At 48.3% G+C, this 21,618-nt stretch overlaps 1 protein-coding gene across 1 annotated transcript in view; it reads left to right on the top strand.

Moving 5' to 3' along the window:
- Sdk2 (sidekick cell adhesion molecule 2) overlaps window positions 1-21,618 on the top strand; it is a 278,134-nt gene that overhangs the window by 148,028 nt on the left and 108,488 nt on the right. The window contains exon 3 of the mRNA XM_057775509.1: window positions 11,929-12,035. Coding sequence (XP_057631492.1) covers window positions 11,929-12,035 — 107 coding nt within the window. The remainder of the gene's footprint in view (window positions 1-11,928; window positions 12,036-21,618) is intronic.

Genomic DNA, 21,618 nt, shown 5'->3' with positions numbered 1-21,618 from the left:
GTTCCCCTGACAGAACAACAGATCATCATATACTTAAGGGCTTGGATTTAAACTGAGACAAACCTCAGTGATCGAATGCTTGCCTGGCATGCTTGGGCTTGTCCCCATCAACACACAGACACACACTCCACACCACACACATTCACACACACTTTCACACATACATGCACACTCCACACCACACACATTCAAACACATACATACACACACACACACACTTTTTAAGTAAGGTAACAGGGTCCAGACTTAGGATTTCAGTGTCTTGTTTTTTAGCTACACTTACTTTGTTTTGTTTTGTGAGATAAGGTTTCTCTGTAGCTTTGGTGCCTGTCCTGGAACTCGCACTGTAGACCAGGCTGGCCTCGAACTCACAGAGATCCGCCTGCCTCTGCCTCCCGAGTGCTGGGATTAAAGCTGTGCACCGCCACCGCCCGGCTGATCCACTTATTTTTACTGTATATGTATTTCTGTGTACCATGTGCATGCAGCACCCACAGAGTCCAGAAGAAAGCATCAGGCCCCCTGGGACTGGAATTATAGGTGATTCTGAACAACCATGTTGGTGCTGGGAATCAAACCTGGGTCCTCTTCAAGAGCAGCCAGTGCTCTTAACTGCTGAGCTGTCTCTCCAGCCCCCAGAAACTCTTTTATGGAGATACAAATCAACCAACATGCAGCATGAATGGCACATTTATGAACCTTGGGGAGTAGAGCACGGGCAACTTTAGGGCATCCCTAGGCCTTCCCTACTGGTTGTTCCAATTCAGTCACCTAGAAATTAAATGTATGACAATCTAAGCAAGGTGGAAGGATGACAGACATGGCCTCGGGGAATACATGGATTACTTTTTCCCCCATGCTCTGACAAAATGTCTCATAGACATAACTTGAGAAGGTCTCATTTTGGCTCACAGTGCAGGGCTTTTAGAGGGCACAGTGTCTGGTGGCTCTGCCTACAGTTGCACAGTTTATGACTTAGTGGAGCCGGAAGCAGGGCATTCAGGCTAGAAGTGGGGCAGGACTCTAAGCTCTTGAGTATAAGATATGTCCTCCACAGGCTCATATCTGGACACTTGGTCACCAGGGGTGGTGCCATTTGGGGAGGTTGTGGAACCTTTAGGAGGCAGAACCTTACTATAGAAAGTTTGATGCTCTGAACAAGGTTTGAGGTTATATAGCCAGGCCCTACTTCTAGTGCTCTGTTTTTCTCTGTCTCTATCTGTGTCTGTGTGTGTGTGTTGCTTTGTCTTTCTGTCTCTGTGTATGTGTATCTCTCTGTGTGTCTCTCCCTGTATCTCTTTGTCTCTGTGTCTCTCTGTCTCTCTCCGCAGCTCCCGTGTATGTGTCTGTAGTCTGTACATGTATGAAATGTGATCAGCCGGCTTCCTGCCCCCTGCTAGTATGCCTGCCTGTTCTTCCCCATCATGAACGACTGCCCCATCAGGAACGACTCTATCAACTGGAACGATGAGCCAAAATAGGCTGTTTCTCCTTGAAGTTGCTTCTGTCAGGGTATTCTGTCACAGAAATGGAAAAGGAACTAATTCAGGCCCATCTTCCGTGGTGTGCTTCTTCCTTATTAGACCCTACCTCCCAAAATGGCTACAAACATGGTACTTGTGGTAGTTTGAGAGTAATTGGCCCCCATAAACTCACTGGGAGTAGCACTTTTAGGAGGTGTTGTTTTGTTGGAGGAGGTGTGGCCTTTTGGAAGAAGTGTGTCACTATGGGGGTGGACTTTGAGGTCTCCTATGCTCAAGATATGCCCAGAGTCTCAGACCACATCCTGTTGCCTGTTGTTCAAGATGTAGGACTCTCAGCTCCTTCTGCAGCACCATGTCTGCTTGGCACACTACCATGTCATGCCATGATAATATGGACTAAGTCTCTGAAAATGTAAGCTACCCCAATTTAACACTTTCCTTTATAAGAGTTGCCGTGGTCGTGGTGTCTCTTCGCAGCAATAAAAACCCTAACTAAGACAGCCACCTGCTGGGACAGAGCATTCAAATACACAAGCCTGTGGGGGACATCTCCCATTCAAAACCATAGCAGGAAGACATGCGCCAGTAGACAGGATGTTAAATTAAGTTGTGAAAAACACACCAGCTCTGGCAAAAGAAGACCCTGGAGGATGACAGGGAGATTCCAGAAAGGGCTCTGGAGGAAATACCTTGGCTGAAAATGTAGAGGAGCCTTCCAGGATGAGATTTAGAGACGGAACCAGCTGCTTTTGCTGAAAGCTGCCAGACAGGAGTTTGCTCAAGCCTGAGAATGTGCTGTTTGGGGCCTTGCACATCCTAGAGACAGGGCTGGGTCTTCCGTGGCCCTGAAGCTCAGCCCAGTTCCTGTTTGCTGCTGCCGCCACCCGTGATATAACCAAATGCTCGCTGCTGCCTGCATTTCCCTTCTTATCTGTATCACAAGAAGATATGCCCAAAATCTCAGCCTCCCCCACATGCCTGTGTGGACCAGCATGCATATATGTAAACAGACCCGCTGCCTGGCCTGGCATCAGCTTGTCCTCATGTCCTGAAGATGGTACATTAGCTGAGGTTCAGCCTATGCTGAGGTTCAACATAGAAACAGACTCAATAAGATATCCATGTGTATAATAGTATGCCATCCTATGTGTGAGATTTCAGATGAGGCTATGAAGACCAAGAAGTCTCACAGTCTGAAAGTAGAGACCTAAGAAAGATAGGTGTGTAAAACACATGAGTATAAAGGCCTGGAAGCTGGGGAGGTCACACTTCTAAGAGTCTAAGGGCTTGAGCACCACGAACTTGAGCATCTAAGGCCAGGAGGAGATGGACATATCAGCTCAAGACAGATCCAATCCCTCCTTTCTCCACCATTTGGTTCTGCTATAACAGCCCTCCAGGACTGGAAAATGCCTAGTTGTATTGATGAGGGTAATCCCTTTTACTCAGTCCTCCAGTGCAAATGTTGGTCTCTGTCAAGTACCTTCGTGGACACCCAGAATCAATAGACCAGCTTGCTGTGTGGTGGTTAAGTTCAACTGTCTACCTGTCTGGACGTGGAATCACCCAGGAGACACACCTCTGGGCATGAGAATTTTTTTCAGAGGTTTCATTGAAGAGAGAACATTTACCCTGAATGTGGGTGGTACCATCTCATGGGTGTCCCAGACTGAATAAAAGAAAAGAAGCAGACTGAACACCCCATCCATCCCTCCAATTCCTGACTGAAAACAGTGTGACCAGCTGTCTCACTCCCTGCCACCATGCCTTCCCTGCCACAATGATGAACCATGTCCTCTCAAACCACGAGTCAACATAAGTCCTTCCTCTCTTAAGTGTTTTTCTCAAGGGTTTGGTCACAGCAATGAGAAAAATGACTAACCCTGAGTGTCCCTTAGCCTGGTCAGGTTGACTCCTATAATCAACTTTCAGAGTCACAGGTTCCTCTCCATCTTGTCCACAGTGAGCATCATCCCTGCATCTTCCAGGGCCCTAGGTGGCAGGGGAGCCTATTATGCTCATGTCTGCCCATATCTGAGAGCGACTTTGTCTCTTAATATCCAAATGTCGATCTAAGACCCTTTTTAGCCCCCGAAAGATGCTGGCAGACCTCACTTCCCTGTCTGGGCCCTCTTGCCGGCTCCTGTTCCTTTCCGTGGGTTCCTCATCAACAGGTGCTCCTGCCCCAGCCAGAGTGCAACATCCTTCTTCCCCAGATGCCACTGCAGAAGCCAGTTGAGTGTGTGTGTCAGACTCTTACCTGAGACGTGGAAGGGAATTACAACACGAGACAAACGATGCTTAAAATAGAAGAGTGGAAATCATTGCTCCCAAATTGTCCCTCGGGTGCTCACCATGACGTCATCCTCAGACTTGCTGTGCTTCCTGTGCAGGGGAGTGACTCTCTCTCTCTCTCTCTCTCTCTCTCTCTCCCTCCCTCCCTCCCTCCTTCTCTCCCTCCCTCCCTCCCTTCCTTCCTCTCTATTCTTTCTCTTCCCTTTCCCTAACCCCCAACTCCATGAGCTAAGCTTTTAGTTGGGGTGACTTTATCATCCACCACAAGGTGACCCTAGCTGTCTCAAACCTTTCCATTCCTTGGTCTCCCCTTCCTTCATTAAAAGGCCCACCCCAGGAGGAGGGTGAGATGATTCAGTGGATAAAGGTCCCTGTTGCCAAGCTGATTTCAATCCTGGGGACCCACATGGTGGATACACATATATACAAAATAAATGTAATTGGACATCTTTTAAAAGGCTCAGTTCTGGCTTCACACAAGCCATCCACACCTTCATCCCAAACCTCCCTCACATCACTATCTTCCGGATCCAGTTCTTAACCAGCTCAGAATGGCTCTCTCCTGCTGGGCATGGTGTCTCATGTCTGTAATCCCGGTACTCAGGGCAATGAATCTGGAGAATTACAGCAAGTTCTCAGTAAACCTGGGCTGCAGAGAGGGATCTGAGAGCTACGTGTGGTGGTGGATGCCTTTCATCCCGGCGCCCTGAGGACAAGACAGGCAGATTTCTGTGACAGCAAGGGCTACCAGGTGAGACACTGTCTCAAAAAGGAAAAGCTGTCTAAATCAACAGCCCGCTCCCCACCAGCATGCAGAGCTTCTCCATGTCCAAGAGAGCAGGCAAACTGCTCTTCAGAGTGAACCCCAGGAATGAAGGGCTCCAAGTTCCTGCGTGCACACCCATGCGGGTCTCATGTCCTCTACATGCCAGACTGCGCTGACATACGGTGTGACCACGACAGGTTAATGACTGTCTCCGACCCTGTTTTTCACCTATGAACAGAGGCTCCCATGAGCCGCGATTCTCACGTTTGTTCAGGGTTGAAGGGAATTGGCTGTAAGTGTTGAGGCCTCGGGACGCTGATGTTTCACACAGCCACGGCAGGGGTTGTCAGGTGTGAGCTGCACAGTGGCATGTTGTTACCACACAGCGTGTGTCTGTGGCTCCCTGTGAAGCGCAGAGCCCTCTTTCTTGAAGACTTTTTATGAAAGCCAACTCCAGCAGCTAAGAGTGTACGAATCTCCTCTAGAGGACCCAAGTTCAAGTCTCAGAACCCACACCAGACAGCTCACAACCACCTGTAACTTCAGCTTCACCAGATCCAACACCCTCTCCTGGCCTCTACAGGTACCCATGCTCATATGCACAAACCTACACTCAAACCCACACACACGATTAAAAATAACAACAACAACAAAACCACTAAAACGCAAAAGCCGACTCCATCTCTAGTTGGTCAGGTCCCATACTATCTTTGTCCCCTGTGTCATAAGCAAGCTGAGAACATACGCATTCACCTCCATTCTCACAAGCACATACCTGCATACATACATGTACTTACACATGCATACACCTACACACATGTACATGCACACATTGTGGTGCTTGCTACCTGCTCCCTAAGACCCTATGAGGAGACTAGGAATGCTCTCTCCCTGACTCTAGTTGCTCGATACTGACCATGAAAGCTGTTGGTCCCAGCTGTCTATCAGCAGGTGGCAGGCACAGGGTCCCTGCTGACCACCAGTGGACATAGTGGCCCTCTGAACATGGTTTACATGAGGAAAAGTGGCAGTCGTGAGAGCTGGGACACGAGTGTGTGTACGCCTGTGAGTTTGCGGGCTGCTGCGATCCCTGACCATATACATACACGCACAGTAGTGTGTACAAATGGTGGTGCATGCTGTGGATATGCAGGAGTGCACTCTGCGTGTGGCAAGTGTGCTCCCTATAAGTGCACGTGCATGTGCACCCTTCCTCCCCATGAGAGTCTGGCATGCATCTCCAGGCATCTGATTTATTAACCAGGACAATACAAGGAGAGTATGCCTATTATTTCTGCTGTCCGCATCAGCTCCTGACAGCTTCGTGGAATTGAAATATCTTATTTAATGTGGGTAAGAATCATTTTAAATATCAACCGTGACACTCAAGGACTCCAACCAAAAAGGGCATTGTGTGTTCCACCGAGCGCTGGAGACGACGCAGCACTTGTTAGGCGGTTATTCGCTCACTTCCTTGTCTCTTGTCTCTTTAAAAATCCAATTATCTCTCCTGGTCCCCCTCCCCCATAGCTAAGCTGCACACTCTACCCCAGCCCTTCTCGACTTGAGAGGCGGAGCCGTACTAAATTAAATCAGGGGCGCACTTTGACAAACATCAGGACAGGTGTGGATTTGTGGTATAACTTCCTGCCCAGTCCAAAGCCCCTTCCCTGCACCCCTCTGCCCCCAGCTCCCTTGGGTCAGCTGACTCAGAGAATGGAAAGTTGCCTGCATCCAAAGGAGCCAGCAGATGTGACAAAGTCCAAGGCAGAGCTGGGCAAGGTGGTGGGAAGGTGTCTAAGACACAGTCACCAAGGAGGGGCCTGGGTTTGCCTGGTTGTGAAGGAGAGAGGTTGACACTTGAATTTTGCTCACATTTGTGTAAAGAAGTTTCGAAGATGTATTGAAGAAGGCACTGCATGTGAGCTTCTCCATGTGTGTTTACAGGTCATCAGTGACAGGCAGCTGGGGTGCAGGGAGGGTGGGACGGCCTACCACATGTTTCCTGTTTTAGTCTTTGAGTTCTGACTCGTGGGGAAAGTCCTATAATTGAGCCTTTGAAGGAACCAGAGCTGGGAGAATTCAGATGTTCAGAGCCAGGCGCAGGCTCCTCCTCTTTGAGAATAAAGGGAAATGACTAGGTTAAGGGTTTCAAAGCCAAGCAAGGAAGTCTGAGCTCTGCTGGTGCTTAGCACAGGGGTCATACATGTTCTCTTCTTGGTCCTCCCCTCTGAATCCCCCCCACAGCATCCCAGAACCTTCCACCCGTGGTCCTTACATTTGCTCTCTCATTCAACAAGCCTTTTGTGCAGAAGCTGCCCTATGCCTGGAGACGTTCACATCCAAGTAAAGTGGGCCACCATCATGCCCACTTTACAGATAGGGAACCTGAGGCATGAAAACTTCGGTAGCTCATCCAAATGACCAGTCTTGAAAGTCTAGCCTGCATCTTCCCTGCAGGAGAGTCCTGGTACTTTTCTCCCTCACTATGTTTCCTCTTGGTGTGGCAGGGACAGTCAGCATCTGCCCATCCATGACAGCTCTTCCATGACTGCTCCTCATGGACCTGAACCAGGGCTGGCTCTTCCAGTTCCTTCCTGGCCAAGAGGCCACAGGCGAATGGAGTAGACAGAGCTGTGGTTCCAGGGTGTGTGTCTCCTCCGCCACAGCAGGGGACATAATGACAATAATGAATATGGTTACTGTCGTTCCTGGGGCTGCTTATGGTGTGTGCTGAGTCTGAAACCAAGACACTGGCTAGCTGACTCCTCCCATCCCAGGCGGGCGACGAGAGCTGCATTCTGGTGCTATGTATAGAGCTCCCCTGGTAGAGAGGCAGTGTGTAAAAGTATTGATTTAAATAATGGGACCTGCAAGCCTGAAATAGGTCTCCCAGGCTGGAGCAGTAGCGTTCAGACAGTCAGGGAGGGAAAGGCAGGAGAAAGGCAGGGAAGCTACTAGCGCTGCTAGGCGAGGAAGCATGCCTGCCCTCCACTACAAGAAACAAGAAGGTATCCCCCAAAGGTCAGGGAATAGACGAACAGCCTGTGTCCTTCCTCGGGACCCCCAGGTGGGACTTGGGGCTGTCTGGCTGCAGGACATGGACATCGGTTTTTCAGCAGAAACTGGTTTTCGTTAAAGTTAAAATTTTGCCACGCATCACTGACCTTGGCAAACAAACTCAGCTTGAACGGGTCCCTGGTGCCTTTTTAACGTGTACTTAGAGTCTGTGCACGAAGTGCGCTTTTTAAGTCTCATCTTTAAAATTAAAACAATCCATGTATATGATTAAGATGATCCCAGTGACATAGAGAGATGTAAAATCAAAAAAAGTACACATGGCCCTCCCCCAACTTCAGTCTTGGGTTCGTCTCCCAAAAGAGAAATAACTCATTATGGATACAGGGTCTCAAAAATATTTGTGTGATTGTGAGTGCACACTTGTGTACATGTGCACACATACAAATGAGTATTAGTATATACATTAAAAAAATTAGTGTTTCGATTTGCCCAGATAATGTCCTAACGTGTTTTTTTTATTTATTTATTTTTTTAACTTGAGGATAGGGAACGATCTCAATTGTTTTTATTGAGTCAGTTTCCAACCATTAAGGATTTGATAACACTTCTCTAAACAGCAACAGCCAGGGATCCATTATATCCATGTTTCTAACAAACAGTCAGTTCTGAGGTTGTTTAGCCCCACTCACAGCCTTGTCTTTGTGTTTTGATTCATGTAACTCTTCTGTCTCCCTGCTTTGGTTTCCCTTTCTCACCCTGGGTGTCTTAGAGACTTTTTCTAGTTCATCCTACACAGGTGTTCTTCTCTCACTCAGGAACCACAGCATCCTTTATTGATCTAATTCTGGTTTGATGGACAAGTCTGTTGCTTACCGTTTCTCTTTGTTTTTCTCTACTACCACAAGCAGTGCTACAGTAACATCCTTGTACACATTTTTTTATTTTCTGTCACACTGTTGCAAGCGTAACTAAAGAGCCACCTCCAGGGAGCACAAGTTCTTGTCAAAGAATTTACATGTTCTAATTGCCATAGATTTTTGCCCCAAAGGATAGATCAATTCCCAGTATCACCGACAAACCACAAACAAGTCTCTTTCCCTCCCCTCCCCTTCCCCTCCCCTTTACCTTCCCCTCCTCCTCCTTCCCCTTCCCTTCCCCTTGCCCGTCCATTCATTATTGTGTTTTGGCAGTCTGACACGCAAACAGGGTCTTGCTTTGATTTCAATTTCTTTTATTGCAACAGAGGCCAAGTGTCTCCTCATGAACGTCTCAGCTGTTTCTCTTTATTTTCCTTCCCCTGGTGTTTTGTTTGTTTGTTTGTTAGCAATAACAGATGGCATTCTTTTGCTTCTCTTTGCCATCATTGTGTGGATATGTGTGGGCATGCACACCTGTGCTGCACACACGTGGTAGTCAGGAATCCTCTGCCTCCACCTTCACTCAGGTTCTGGAGATCAGACTCAGGCCCTCGGGTGTCACTAGCTTCTACCCGCTGAGCAGTCTCACTGGCCTCCAGGTCCCATTTCTAAAAGGAGATACTTTTTTCAGTCCACCTCTTCTCCCGCCATCCTCCCGGGTTACCCTGCCCCTTTCAAGACCCAAGCAATCTTCCCACAGCCTCTTGGCTCAGAAGAGTTGGGATAGCAAGCAGAGAGCAAGTACTTGGGACAGGATTGAGAATAAAGAAGGGTACTATTTACCAGAGCTTAGGCCCCTTGACCACAAGGGTCAAGACAGATGTGACCTGTGGCTGCTGGCATAAATAAGGGGCTACAGCAACAAGAAGGTTCTGGATGATACTGCAGGGTCCGAGAAACTCTACACATGCTTGGGCAGTCCCCAGCTGAAGGTGGATCTCTTTTCGGGGTGTGGCCTCAGCCTTGAGCTACTTCACAGGCTCAGTGGGACCCGGACCCTGCCTCTTATTATGTGTGGAACTATAAGTCAGTGCCAAGGCGTGTCTGATCCTCAGAACTCTGAAATGGCTTGCTAAGTACCCTCCATCGTGTTAATGTGAGGACCAAGCCAAAGCCCCTCCAATGCCAGCAGGGACAGAGTGCAGCAGCTGTGCAGGTAGCATGTTGATGTAGCGGTGTAGGGAGCTTCACATAAAATTTAAAGTATTGTGTAAGTTACCTTTATATTAAGGTTCTTTCTTATCATCTCAGAAATATCTTTTGGGGAGGGTGCTAGCCTTTTGTATTTATTTTTCTCTCTCTAGCACTTTACAATATTATTATTTTCTGTTTTACAATGACTTTCCCTTGATTCAGTTTGCCCTTTGGTTGATTGGTTTTAATGATCTTGATAAAGTTAAAAAGTTGATAGTCTTACGTAAATCCATATTTCTGAAGTGCCACTCGTCCAAGAGTCAGGGAATGGATGTATAAAATGAAGAAATCTATGAAAAGCATCTGGAACACAGATGGTGCCATGATGGGGATGGTGACAATGGTGATGGTGGCAGTGAAGAGGATGGTGACCATGGCGATGGGATGGAGATGATGATAATGGTGGTGGCAGTGGTAATGATAGTGATGGTGGAGATAATGATGGTGATGATGGCGATGGTGATGGTAAGGACAGTGACCATGATGGTGATGGGGAGTTGGTAGTAATAGTGATGGGGTAATGACTATGACCATGGTGATGGTAGTAGAGGTGTTGGCAGTGATAGTGGTGATGGTAGTAATGGTGGCAAAGGTGGTGGTAATTATACTGGTGACGATGGCAATGATTATGGTGGTGGTGATGACAGTCATAGAGATGGTTAAGGATGGTAATGAGAGTGGGGGAAATATTTAAGAAAATGGCGACAGTGATGATGGTCTCTGTGATGGTGATGGTGAAGATAGTGATATGGTGATGATGATAGTTATGATGAAGTAGTGATGATCACGGTGGGGAGAAATGATGGTGATGATGATGGTGATGGTAGTAATCATAGTGATGATGTGGTGGTGATGGGATGAGGGGTGATGGTGATCATGGTGGGAGGACAGTGGTGACGATGATGCTTGTTATGGTGATGGTGAGACCACCAGTGAGTGATGATGGTGGAAGTGATAATGATGAAGACAACAGCGATGATGATGGACAGTGGTGATGGTGATGGAGGTGACAGTGAAGATGTTGATGTGATGGTGGTGATCACGGTGGTGGTGGGATGGGTGATGATGGTGATGTTCATGGTGATGGTGATGGTGGAGATGATGGGTAGTGGTGGTGATTATGATGACGGTGACAGGGATAGTGCTGATGGTTATGATGATGATGATGATGATGATGAATATGATGGTAATGTAACAGTGGTGATGGTGATGGCAATTATGATTATGGCAGTGGTGATGATGGTAGTGGTAGGAGCACAGCTCATGGTGGTGCTGGTGGCGGTGATGATTGTGGTGAGGTGGTAATAATGGTAGTGGTGGTAGTGATGGTGGGTCCAGATCAAGACTCTTAGAACACTAGCAACAACTCCTGTGAATGAACTACTCCATCCAAGTCTTGGCGTACCCTGGAAATAGATGGCTTTGAATCTGTCCACCAAGGTACCTGGACAAACTCAAGGACCATGAGAATTGGGGAAAGATATCAATGATCCTAAGTCCTCTTTCCTCTGACAACCTGCTGGACCATGGCCTAGTAATGCCAAAGGGAATCTCTCAGGGCCACCATCCCCATCGCATTTACCTAGTGTCTTCTCCACTGATCGCCTCATTCCTGCCTCTCTGGAAGGCAAGTTCACCATAGACCTGCTCTCCTGCCACCTGCCCACCAGTGACAACTCTCTGGTCCCTTGGGTGACAAGCGCCTGATGATCTGGCTGAGGGCTTGTCTCTGAGTCAGGTACGTGGACAAGAGCCAAGTCCTCTGGCTCAGAAGGCTCTGTCCCCAGCTCTACTGCACAGCCCTGTATGTGGCAGAAAAGAAGAGCTGATGGAGAACACTTGGGGAGACGTGTAAATTTCCCTGCCTCTGTTACCTGTCTCCTTTGATTAGTACTTACAACACAGCCCTGTGCCTGGCCTAAAACCAAATGTCCCTGTCTTCTCAGTGAGGCATAGGCAGGAGGGGACAAAAACTTCTTAACAGAGCAGCCCTGGGCAGGGAGGGTTGGACATGAGCAGAGAAAAGAACTTCAAGCTGAATCCTGAGCAGATGAGCAAAGTCCTGTGGCCTATGGGAGGTACCATATCCTGTTGATGAGGACCTTGCTGGGATTACATGTCAAGGCCCAAGAGCTTTCTCTAATCTTTATTCAGAATAAGGTGTACATGACCTTTGACCCTGAGCCCAACTTGACCTCTGCACCTCTAAAACTACCTTCCTTCCTTACTGACTGTCTCCTCTGTCCCCCAGGTACATGATCACCAGCCTGGACCGCACCCACGCTGGCTTCTACCGCTGCATCGTGCGTAACCGGATGGGGGCCCTGCTACAGCGGCAGACGGAGGTCCAAGTGGCCTGTGAGTATACTGGGGACTTGGGCAATAACGGGGCCAACACTGTTGTTTTTCACCCCTGTTCCAAATCACTGGAGCTATTCCTGCATGGCCAGGCCAGTCCTTTCATTTTATGCCTGGTAGAACCGAGGCCCAGAGAGGGCATGGGAACTCAGCAAAGCTACACAGCTCATCGGTGACTTACACCATTTCTCTGTGCCATGACTGGAGAGCCCAGCGCTCCCTGGCACTTCGTTCCAGCAAAACATAACCTTGACTCTGCCACCCTCTAGCTCATTCGGCAGGAGCAACGGTTGCCTTGACTTGACTGTGATGGAGGAAGGTCATTGGTTAAATAATAAAGAAACTGCCTAGGCCCATTTATAGGCCAGCCTTTAGGTGGGTGGAGTAAACAGAACGGAATGCTGGGAGAAAGAAGCTGAGTCGGGAGTCGCCATGATTCTCCCACTCCAGACAGACACAGGTTAAGATCTTTTCTGGTAAGCCAGCTCGTGGTGCTACACAGAATATTAGAAATGGGTTAGATCAATATGTAAGAGCTAGCCAATAAGAGGCTAAAACTAATGGGCCAGACAGTGATTAAAAAAATACAGATTCCGGTGTAATTATTTCGGGGCATAAGCTAACCATGCGGGCGGCTGGGTGCTAAAAACTTAGCCCCGCCGCTCCTTATTACAACATGACTGTTCTCGGAATAACCCGCCTAGAGCAACCAGAGCATAGGCTTCCCGTGATCTCCAGGAGGCATAAGTGGGAGAGCAGTAACCCTATGAGGGGGCAGGGAATGATGTATTGGGGCTCCCAGAAGTACCAAGGGGGCAGGGAGTAGAGTAAATCGGTCACACTCAACCTTTAGTGGTTGACTCCTCTTCGGTACCATCAAAGCCCAGAGAGGTTTCCTCTGGTAAGGGGGAGGGTCGTGTCAGACTCTCAATTCCCCAGGGGCAGGGGCCACCACCCCTCAAAGCACTCAGCATCCCTTCCCCAGACCCGCTGCTTCCTGAAGAACCTGCCGCCTGCTACAGCCGAGACCCATTGCAGGGTTCTTCTAAGCTGCCCAAGGCCACCATCGGTGGTTACAGAAGTCTGGGAAATCTTCATGGGTGCTGAAGCTCCCAAGAGAAGCCACCCTAGCTCTGAGAAAATAACTGCAGAGTAAAAACCAGGAAGAGGCTGCTTTGGGGAGAGAAGTCGGGGATAGAAAGAGCAGAGAAAGCCTCACAGCGTGTCAGAGAGTGTGTGTGTGATAATTAGGGAAAACAGTCGTAAAGAACAGCCGAGGACAGGCGGCCCATAAGCCAGCATCAAAGGCAATTCGGTTTACACCCTAAGAGCAAAGCCCTAATCGCAACACTGGGTTTCAGGAAGCTGACAGCCCTGGCTGGAGGAAGGGCATGGGGCATCTTCCTCTAGTGCCAGGCATGCCCACCTTTGTGACACTTTTGACATGCTGTTTGTCATTTACAAGATTCACTCTCAGAAACCATGCTTTCAAGTCACAAAAGAAAACACACATACACACATCGCGTTTGAAGTGCATTTCTGATTTTGTGTTGGCCACATTCATAACCGTAGGGCACCTGCAGCCCATGGAATATGAATTGGACACACTAGCTTCTCTTCGTGTCCCAGAAACCTGCAGGCACAGAGCTGGGGAAGCCTCTGCGTGTATGTCCGTGTACATGTGAGTATATGCACATGTTCAAATGTACTCGTAGAGGTTGATCTATCTGCCTTTTGGATCGTGTGTGTAAGGAGAATGAACATGTCTGTGTGCACGTGTGTACACATACACATGTGTCTTGAATATGTGTAACTGTGTCAGTCTGCCTCTGCATAGCAGCGCATGTGTTTGTGCAGGTGTGTGTTCATGCATTGTATGGATTTGTGTGTGCAAATGTTCACACAGGGATATATATATATGTATATATATACATATGTATGTATATGTGCACATATATGTGTGTGTTATGTGTATGCATGCATCTGTAGAGATGTAAAGGTCTAGTTTGGCCTGTTCTTTCCTCTTGGTATTACAGAAGAGAACATGCTCTTTCAATTTTCTCCATCAGTCTGTCTATCTGTCTGTCTATCTTCTTGCACAGGGATACCATTCTAAGAGTGAGTGGTACCTGCTGTTTCTCCCAATCCCTGGCTCATTCTCCCCTCTTTTGCTGCACCCACCTAGGGGTGGGAGGAGACTCTGGACCTGTGACTTCAAGCAGCTTGCTCCCCAGTCCCTTTTAAATGGATCCCGGAGCTGACAGGCCCCACCCCAGCTCCTGCCCCTCTCTAGAGAGGCCTTGTGACTTGTGTTCTAATGAGAAATTAATAAGGGCAGCTGTCTAACAACTTATGATAATGGCAAGGTCATTTTTAAAAAAAGATTCTTTACATGTTTTTAATTACAGCAATTAAGGGGAGTCAATAAAACTTCTCCCCTGACCCGGCTCCCTCCCTGATCCCACTTAGTCTCTTCTTTTGTGTTTTAAAAGTCACCATAAATTTCTGCCATTGTAAGTAGAATGAATGGCCAGGAGGTTGGAAAGGCTCTCCAGACTTGGGATTCCCACAAACCAGGCCTTCACCACATTCAGGGTCTGTGGTTACCTCTCTGATCCTCTCACCTGGGTGATGCCCCTCCCTTTTCCCTAGACCTTGCTGACATGCTCAGAATGGTACTTGCCAAACCATCCCATTCCATCCCACAATGCCAAACTCAACCATACAGGATATGGCAAGGACCTGCTTGTCCCAGGAGCCACTTCCCGTGTTAGCAGCATCCTTCTAACCACTCATTCAAAACGGGATTCAGGATGGCTCTGTAGTCACGGGACTGGCCTGACACTGATTGTTCTGCTTCTCCTGATTTCCCGTCTACAGCATAAAAGTGGGTGAAGGATAAGATAGCAGGGGCTGTGCAGACATTTGGGATGACGTGACAGGTTTGTCATGAGCGTCCATTGCTGAATATTTACATCAGTCATGAACGGCTGTAACTATCCAGATGAGTGGCATATGCCTGGCATCCCGACTCTCAGGACGCTGGAAGAGAGGGATGTCAGTGGATTACAGGCCAACCTCAGAAACATGGCAATGACCTGCCTGGAGAAAAATAAAAAAAATAAGGACTACAATTACTGTAGAATGTCCCACGGCATTCCCAGCACTTGTCCAAGTAGTGATGATATAGCAGGAAACACAATCAAGATCCCTCCCTCCAGGAAAGCTAAGCAGTCTGCAAATATAATGTAATATAATATAATATAATATAATATAATATAATATAATATAAATGAGACTCATGAATGAATGCAATGTATTACAAGAAGAGTGGAGCCTGTGAGAGGAATAGGGGACAGCGGCAGGGATCCTACTCCATGAAATAATGGAGAATGGCCACTAAGGATCTGAAACCGAGCAATCTGGTAGGCAGGTGGGTGAGCCACATAGAAAGAAAGATCATCCCCAGCCAGGGAACAAGTGCAAAGGCCCTGTGGTATACTTGCAGGTCTGAGGCGGGGTGGCTGGAGCAAAGTGAGAGCAAGAGAGAGCATCAGAAAGTAGACTGGGGATATGGGAGCTTCGGGACAGACCGTGGGCGTAGCACGCTGTGCTCAGAATGAGCTGAAGTCTTTGATGGTGGAGGCAGGGCTAAGGTAGGATCCGGTGGGGGGGGGGGTATTTTCATGATAAATCCATAAAACCACAAAGAGAATCTTGGGCGTGTATCCTATGGGATACACCTATGGGATACATGGGATACACCTATGTAATTGGTAAATTGATGAGATTAGAGAAGTGGTGGGTGGCATAATTAGTCAAATTACCATGTATGCACCCTTCCAGCCAGCAATTGCCTCTTTGGAATGGAGCTCTAGAGGGATCCCAGAGCCTGTGTGCTGAGAGGGCCCTGGAGAGGGGGGTGCTGTCCACAGCATCAGCACCATGTGACCTGTGTACTGGGAGGACCATAGGGGACTGTGCACAGCATCATCATCATGTGACCAGTGTGTGGGTAAGGCCATGAGAAGCTGTGCATAGCATCAGCATCATGTGACCTGTGTGCTGGAAGGGCCCTGGGGGGCTGTGCACAGCATCAGCATCATGTGACTTGTGTGCTGGGAGGGTCATGAGGGGCTGTGCACAGCATCAGTACCATGTGACCTATGTGCTGGGAGGACTATGGGGGGAGAGGGGGCTGTGCACAGCATCAGTATCATGTGACTTGTGTGCTGGGAGGGCCATGAGGGGCTGTGCATAGCATCAGCACCACATAACCCAGGGAATTCCAGGAAGCTATGAAGATGGCTGATTTGAAAATCAGGATTTCAGAGTGGGGGAAATGCCACTAAAAAAAAACAAAAACAAAAACACACACACACATTATCCCCCACCCACCCACCCATACAGAGTAAGCCCAGAGGTGAATGTTTAAAAATAGGTTGAATTAGCCACAAAAAGACTGAGTAATCCCTGTCTGTGAGGCCATATAGGTAGGTGGCCCAGCATTTTGGAGAGAGGTTAGCCCTGTAGAGGCCAGAATGGGATGGGGAGGCAGCCGGGGAAGGGGAACGGAGTACCCACAGCATCCTGACTTTTAACTGGGTGCTGCATACAGACAGGGATGTTAATTTTTCCTTCAAATTGTACATATAATATATTCATTTTTGTATGCATGATCCAGCTGATGATTTAAAGATAAGTAGGTGGAAGGATGTAGTCTTCAGTGGAATTCTCTCGCACAGGCCCTTTAAGCTCTAACAAAGACATCAAGGTAAGTGGGTGCAAGGATGTCGTCTGCGGTGGAATTCTTACCGCACAAGCCCTTTTGAGCGCTAACAATGACATCAAGAACTGATCTCCCGGCCACACCCGCTGTGCCTCGGGCCTGCAGACCTCTGCTCTGGTGGGAGTGTGTCTAGAAGGCTGGATAGGTCCTGCAGGGCTTAACGTGGTGGGTGGGTAGATGGATTAGCAGCATTTCAGGGAGTTAGCAAAGGGAGTGAGGAAAGTTCCCGGGAGACCTGGACCCAGCCTGTCCCCCGCCCTTCCTCAGTCCAGCTCCTGCACTGACAGGCTGACCTCCTCAGTAGCCTCCCCCTGCGCAGTTCAGTTCATCCCAGCGGTGTGCAGTGGGCTGAAAGGGGCGGGTGTATACAATGGATGCTGCCTGCTTGGGCCAGGGGCTCTCTGAGTGGATCTTGGAGCTCATGTGACATTAAAAGGGAGAGGATTCCTGGGGCCTGGGAGTCACGGTAAGGTAGGGACTCTGAAGTAGAGGGGTAGAAGATGGGATCTGTGCAGACTAGGGACCAAGGCTAACTAAGCCCATCTTTCCTCTACGCATCCCACTGTAAACGTATACATGCATGCCCACCTACAACCATCCACATACAAGTAAAGCATATCCAACCATCTAACCCATCACACACACACAAAACCATCTACTCTACATATCTACACCCCTCCATATATGTAATCATCCACCTATACATAAACCATATATAGCCACATGTAATTCTTCCAGCCATACATACAAATAGCATGTATACATAGAAACATAAACATACATAATTCAATAATCTAGCCCTCCATCCCTTTCTTCCTTTCCAGTCCTCCATCCATCCGTTCACCCATGCGGCTCTCTGTCTCTTCTTCACGGCTGACCTTTTACTTGCTGTACACCCCCTCCCTCTGCCCCACCTTATACCTTTTTTCCTTACATACCACATGCACACATACACACATATGTGCATCCACACACACGGGTGCCACACGTGCACACACACCTAGCTATACCTACCCCTTTTTATGCCTCACCTTGAAAGATGCCTCCCAGCCTGAGGAAGGCTTTGTTAGCACCTCTCAGAAAACTCTGTCCTTTCCTTCCCAGCAGCTGTCACAGAAGCCACTAAACACTTTCTTATGCCCTTGTCTGCCAGGCCAGGTTGTAAACTCGGTAACCAGGTCTTTCCTTTCTTTAAGATTTTTTTTCTTCATTTTATGGGTATGTGTGTGTCCCTATGTGAATCTATGCATGCCACGTGCACATAGAAGCTCAGGGAGCCTAGAAGAGGGCGTAGCATCTCAGGACCTGGAATTACAGTATATGCTGTGCATGCTGGGAACCGAATCTGGGTCCTCTGCAAGAACAGCTCCAGGAGACCAGGTCTTTCCGCCTGACACACAGTAGGACTCCATTAGGAGCTCTTGGTTCTAGGAGAGCCCATTTGACACACAGTAGGACTCCATTAGGAGCTCTTGGTTCTAAGCAGAGCTAGGACCTAGCCACCTGGTAGGCAATTGCTCGTGAATACAGTAGGCCCCATATGTCCGTCCATGCTGATCACTTAGAAGGAAGTAGGAAAGAGCATGGGTTTCCATGGAGAATGCAAACCGCAGCTGAGCAAGGAGGGTGTGCAAAGGGAGGCGACACCGTGCTAGACCCTAACTGCCTAATGTCGGACTGACCGCTTCATCTCCATGAACCTTCATTTCCTCCCAGTCCAAATGGAGCTAATAAAACAAGAGAGAGTGGGGAGAAAGAAACACTATTATCATGAAATTGCTTTAAATTGTTTAAATCTATCTTCTTAGTTCTGCAAAAAGTTTTAAAAAAAAAATAGATGAAAATTATTATAAGAACTAAAATCCACCTGATTTATTGATGTGACTTTTTTATAGAAAGGACCAAATAATAGAAATTAATAAACAACTAAAAATGCATATTTATTAAAATCTAGCTTGTCATGTTATCAGAGGCTCAAATGAGATAATGCATGTATAGTCTGTCTGGAAGAAACCCAGAAGAGGGTAAATGCCGGGTTTTCATTCTATTTGGATGGTTTGGGATAATCTTTGTTGAGGAGGAAATGTTTACACTAAATCATGAAAAATGTACAGGATTCCAGTATTTTAATGCTGGGGATATTAGATATACTTATTTGACAGTTTTACATTCTCCCCGTTTCTACGACTGCATAACAAATGACCCCAAGACAGCATGGTACAGAACAATGGCTTAAAACTCACACCATGAGTCTGGAGTCTGGGAAAGGCACAGTGGGGACAAGACACAGCCAGTCCTGCTTGGCGGCAACTGAGGTCTCCGTAGTGGCCACAAGGCTGCAGTGAAATCACTCATGTTCCTCTGGGCCTCTAGGGTTGATGGCGATCGCCTGGGAAGCCCAGTTCTTCTCCACCACGATGTTCAATGGAGCCTCCACACAGCATGGTGGCTGGGTTCTAAGGGCAAGCATCTCTCAAGGAGAGCCGGGTAGATGCTGTCTCCTTTGAATGACTTCACCTTTAAGACCATGCAGCATCGCTTCCAGCGCGTTCTATTGATAGAATAGTCTTAAGCTCCCGAGACTCGAGGGGAGGGTATCTGTGGGGGAAGTGTGAGTCACACTGTAATAAGAGCATGTGGAAAGGGGGATAAATATTGATTCAGGCACCTTTGGGAAGATGCAATCTGGCATATACACATCATCTCATACAGCCCTCGGTACCACTCACGAGGAAACTACCCAGGCATTTCACTCTTACGGGAGAGGAAATCATCGTCCCCCAAGGTCGAGGGTCAAAGACTTGGAGTGTGTGGGGCTAGGAGTTGAACTTGACCCTTGAAGTCTCCGAAGTTACTATATAATATATTCAGTGCCTGCCAAAGTTAAAACAAAGATGCCGTCTATAGCTGTTTTCTTTTGAAACCCTAAGTTCCGTGAAGCAGGATGCTAGAGAGCCAAGGTACCATGGTGAGCTATGGCTCATCCTAGTAACATCTGTGCAGGTGCCTAACAAAAAGCCTAGCGTGGCGAGTAGGTTATATATGCCACTCAAGGTGTCAAGACGAGACTTGGGCATTAAAGCAAGAGAGGCTGTTTGCTGTCTGGTTGTGGAGGACCTCGAATCTAGGTGAAGAGGATCTAGACTTTCCTGGGGCAATAAGGAGACCCCACAGGCTCTAAATAGAAAAAGAAAAACAGCCTAGGATAACGTACGGGGTTGGGGGATGATCTAGATCAGGACCAGTGGCTCTACAAATGGGCTAACTTGTCGGGAGGGCCTTGGCTCATGAAATGGTACCCAAAGGAAGAACTGAGGACTTTGTGGGAATTGGGAAGAAACATCTGTGACTCCAAGGATTTGAGCTAACGTGGTTAGGGCAAAGCGGCGGATAGAGGACAGTAAACGGCACAAAAAGTAGAGCTTGTTGAAGATGTAGCAAGGTCTCCCTGCCTTCCCACCCCTCACCCACAACCACCCACAGGAGACTGTTAGGAATGGTGCCTTGGAGCCCAGGGAGGAGCCGGAGACCTGGAAGTTGTTTGCAGAGAACTCACAGTCGAGGTTCGGTGAGCCAGCAAAGGACCGGGATGCCTAAGAGTGTCAAGTCCGGGGCTGGAGAAAATGAACGCGCGTGTGCTAGCAGCCTTACACTTCGGAGTGCTGCAGCATCTGCGAGCAATGGAGTCAGGAACTCAGAGACCCAATTGTGTTCCATGGGGCCTCCCATGTCTTAGGGAAGTGGGGAGCACCCTAGCAGGTTTGCCCAGTCCCCAGTAACTGCCTCTAATAGGGTAGAAGAGCCTGGCTGCCTTCAGCCAACACAGCAGGTCTCAGGCTTGGCTCACTTTAGAAATACTAATGCCTGAACCCCGTGTTAGGAGTTGACATAAAGTTTCTGTTGCAGTAGGGCACGTGTTTTCGTAGTTAGGAAGGGGACCCTGGGTAAAGGAGAAACTAAGGCTCCATAAGTCATAGTCTGAACTCCCAGTACATATAGGCCTGCGGGTCAGGCTAGCCCAGGTCTAGCCTGTCACAGTAATAGATTAGAGGGCGGAGTGGGGACTAACAGGGATATCCCCATCCACTCTACACCAAAAAAAAAAAAAAAAAAAAAGGAAGCTCGCGGGAGGGGGAGATACCCCAACAGCATTTAACTCCCGTGCCTCCGATGCATAGTCAATCAGTGCTTGTCACAGGTGGGCATGGGTGCTCTTCACTGGGTGTTCTGAGAGTCTATGGCTTCTGATCAGCAGGTCCAGGGGCTCTAAGACTCCACAGGATACCTGTGCTGTGGCTTCAGGCTGCACACTTGGAGTCTCAAGGATACACATCCATTGTCAAGGTCATAGAAGCCCAGTTGCTTTTTCCCAAAGCCCATTCTAAGACAGTGCTGTGGAAGCCAGCCCTTTACCCCAGCCCAGCTCAGCAGGCAGACGTACAGGAGACCAGAAGACACCCTCCAGTGATTACTCTGTTCTGTTTCCTGCTGGCTTACAGAAGGTCAGGGCTAGCAGCAATGCCTCGGCTTATCTGCCAAGGGCTGGGCATGCTTTGAAAAGAGCAATGGAGTGTTTATGTTCAAGGGAGGCCTCACTCATTCCAACATACCCACCCTTCCCTCTGCCTAAGGGCACAGAGGTCCCATCCCCAAGACTCTACAACCTAATCTCCTTCTCTACTGAAATAGCTTCACAGGGCAAGGAAGGGGAAAATGTAACCCAATTCCAGAGTTCAGGGTCTGAGTTCAAATCCCGGCTCTGTTCCTTGCTGGCTATATGACCTTAGACAGGTT

Source organism: Chionomys nivalis, chromosome 7, assembly GCF_950005125.1.
Source record: "Chionomys nivalis chromosome 7, mChiNiv1.1, whole genome shotgun sequence".
NCBI lineage: Eukaryota > Metazoa > Chordata > Mammalia > Rodentia > Cricetidae > Chionomys > Chionomys nivalis.
This window is presented reverse-complemented; position numbering and strand designations above follow the sequence as displayed.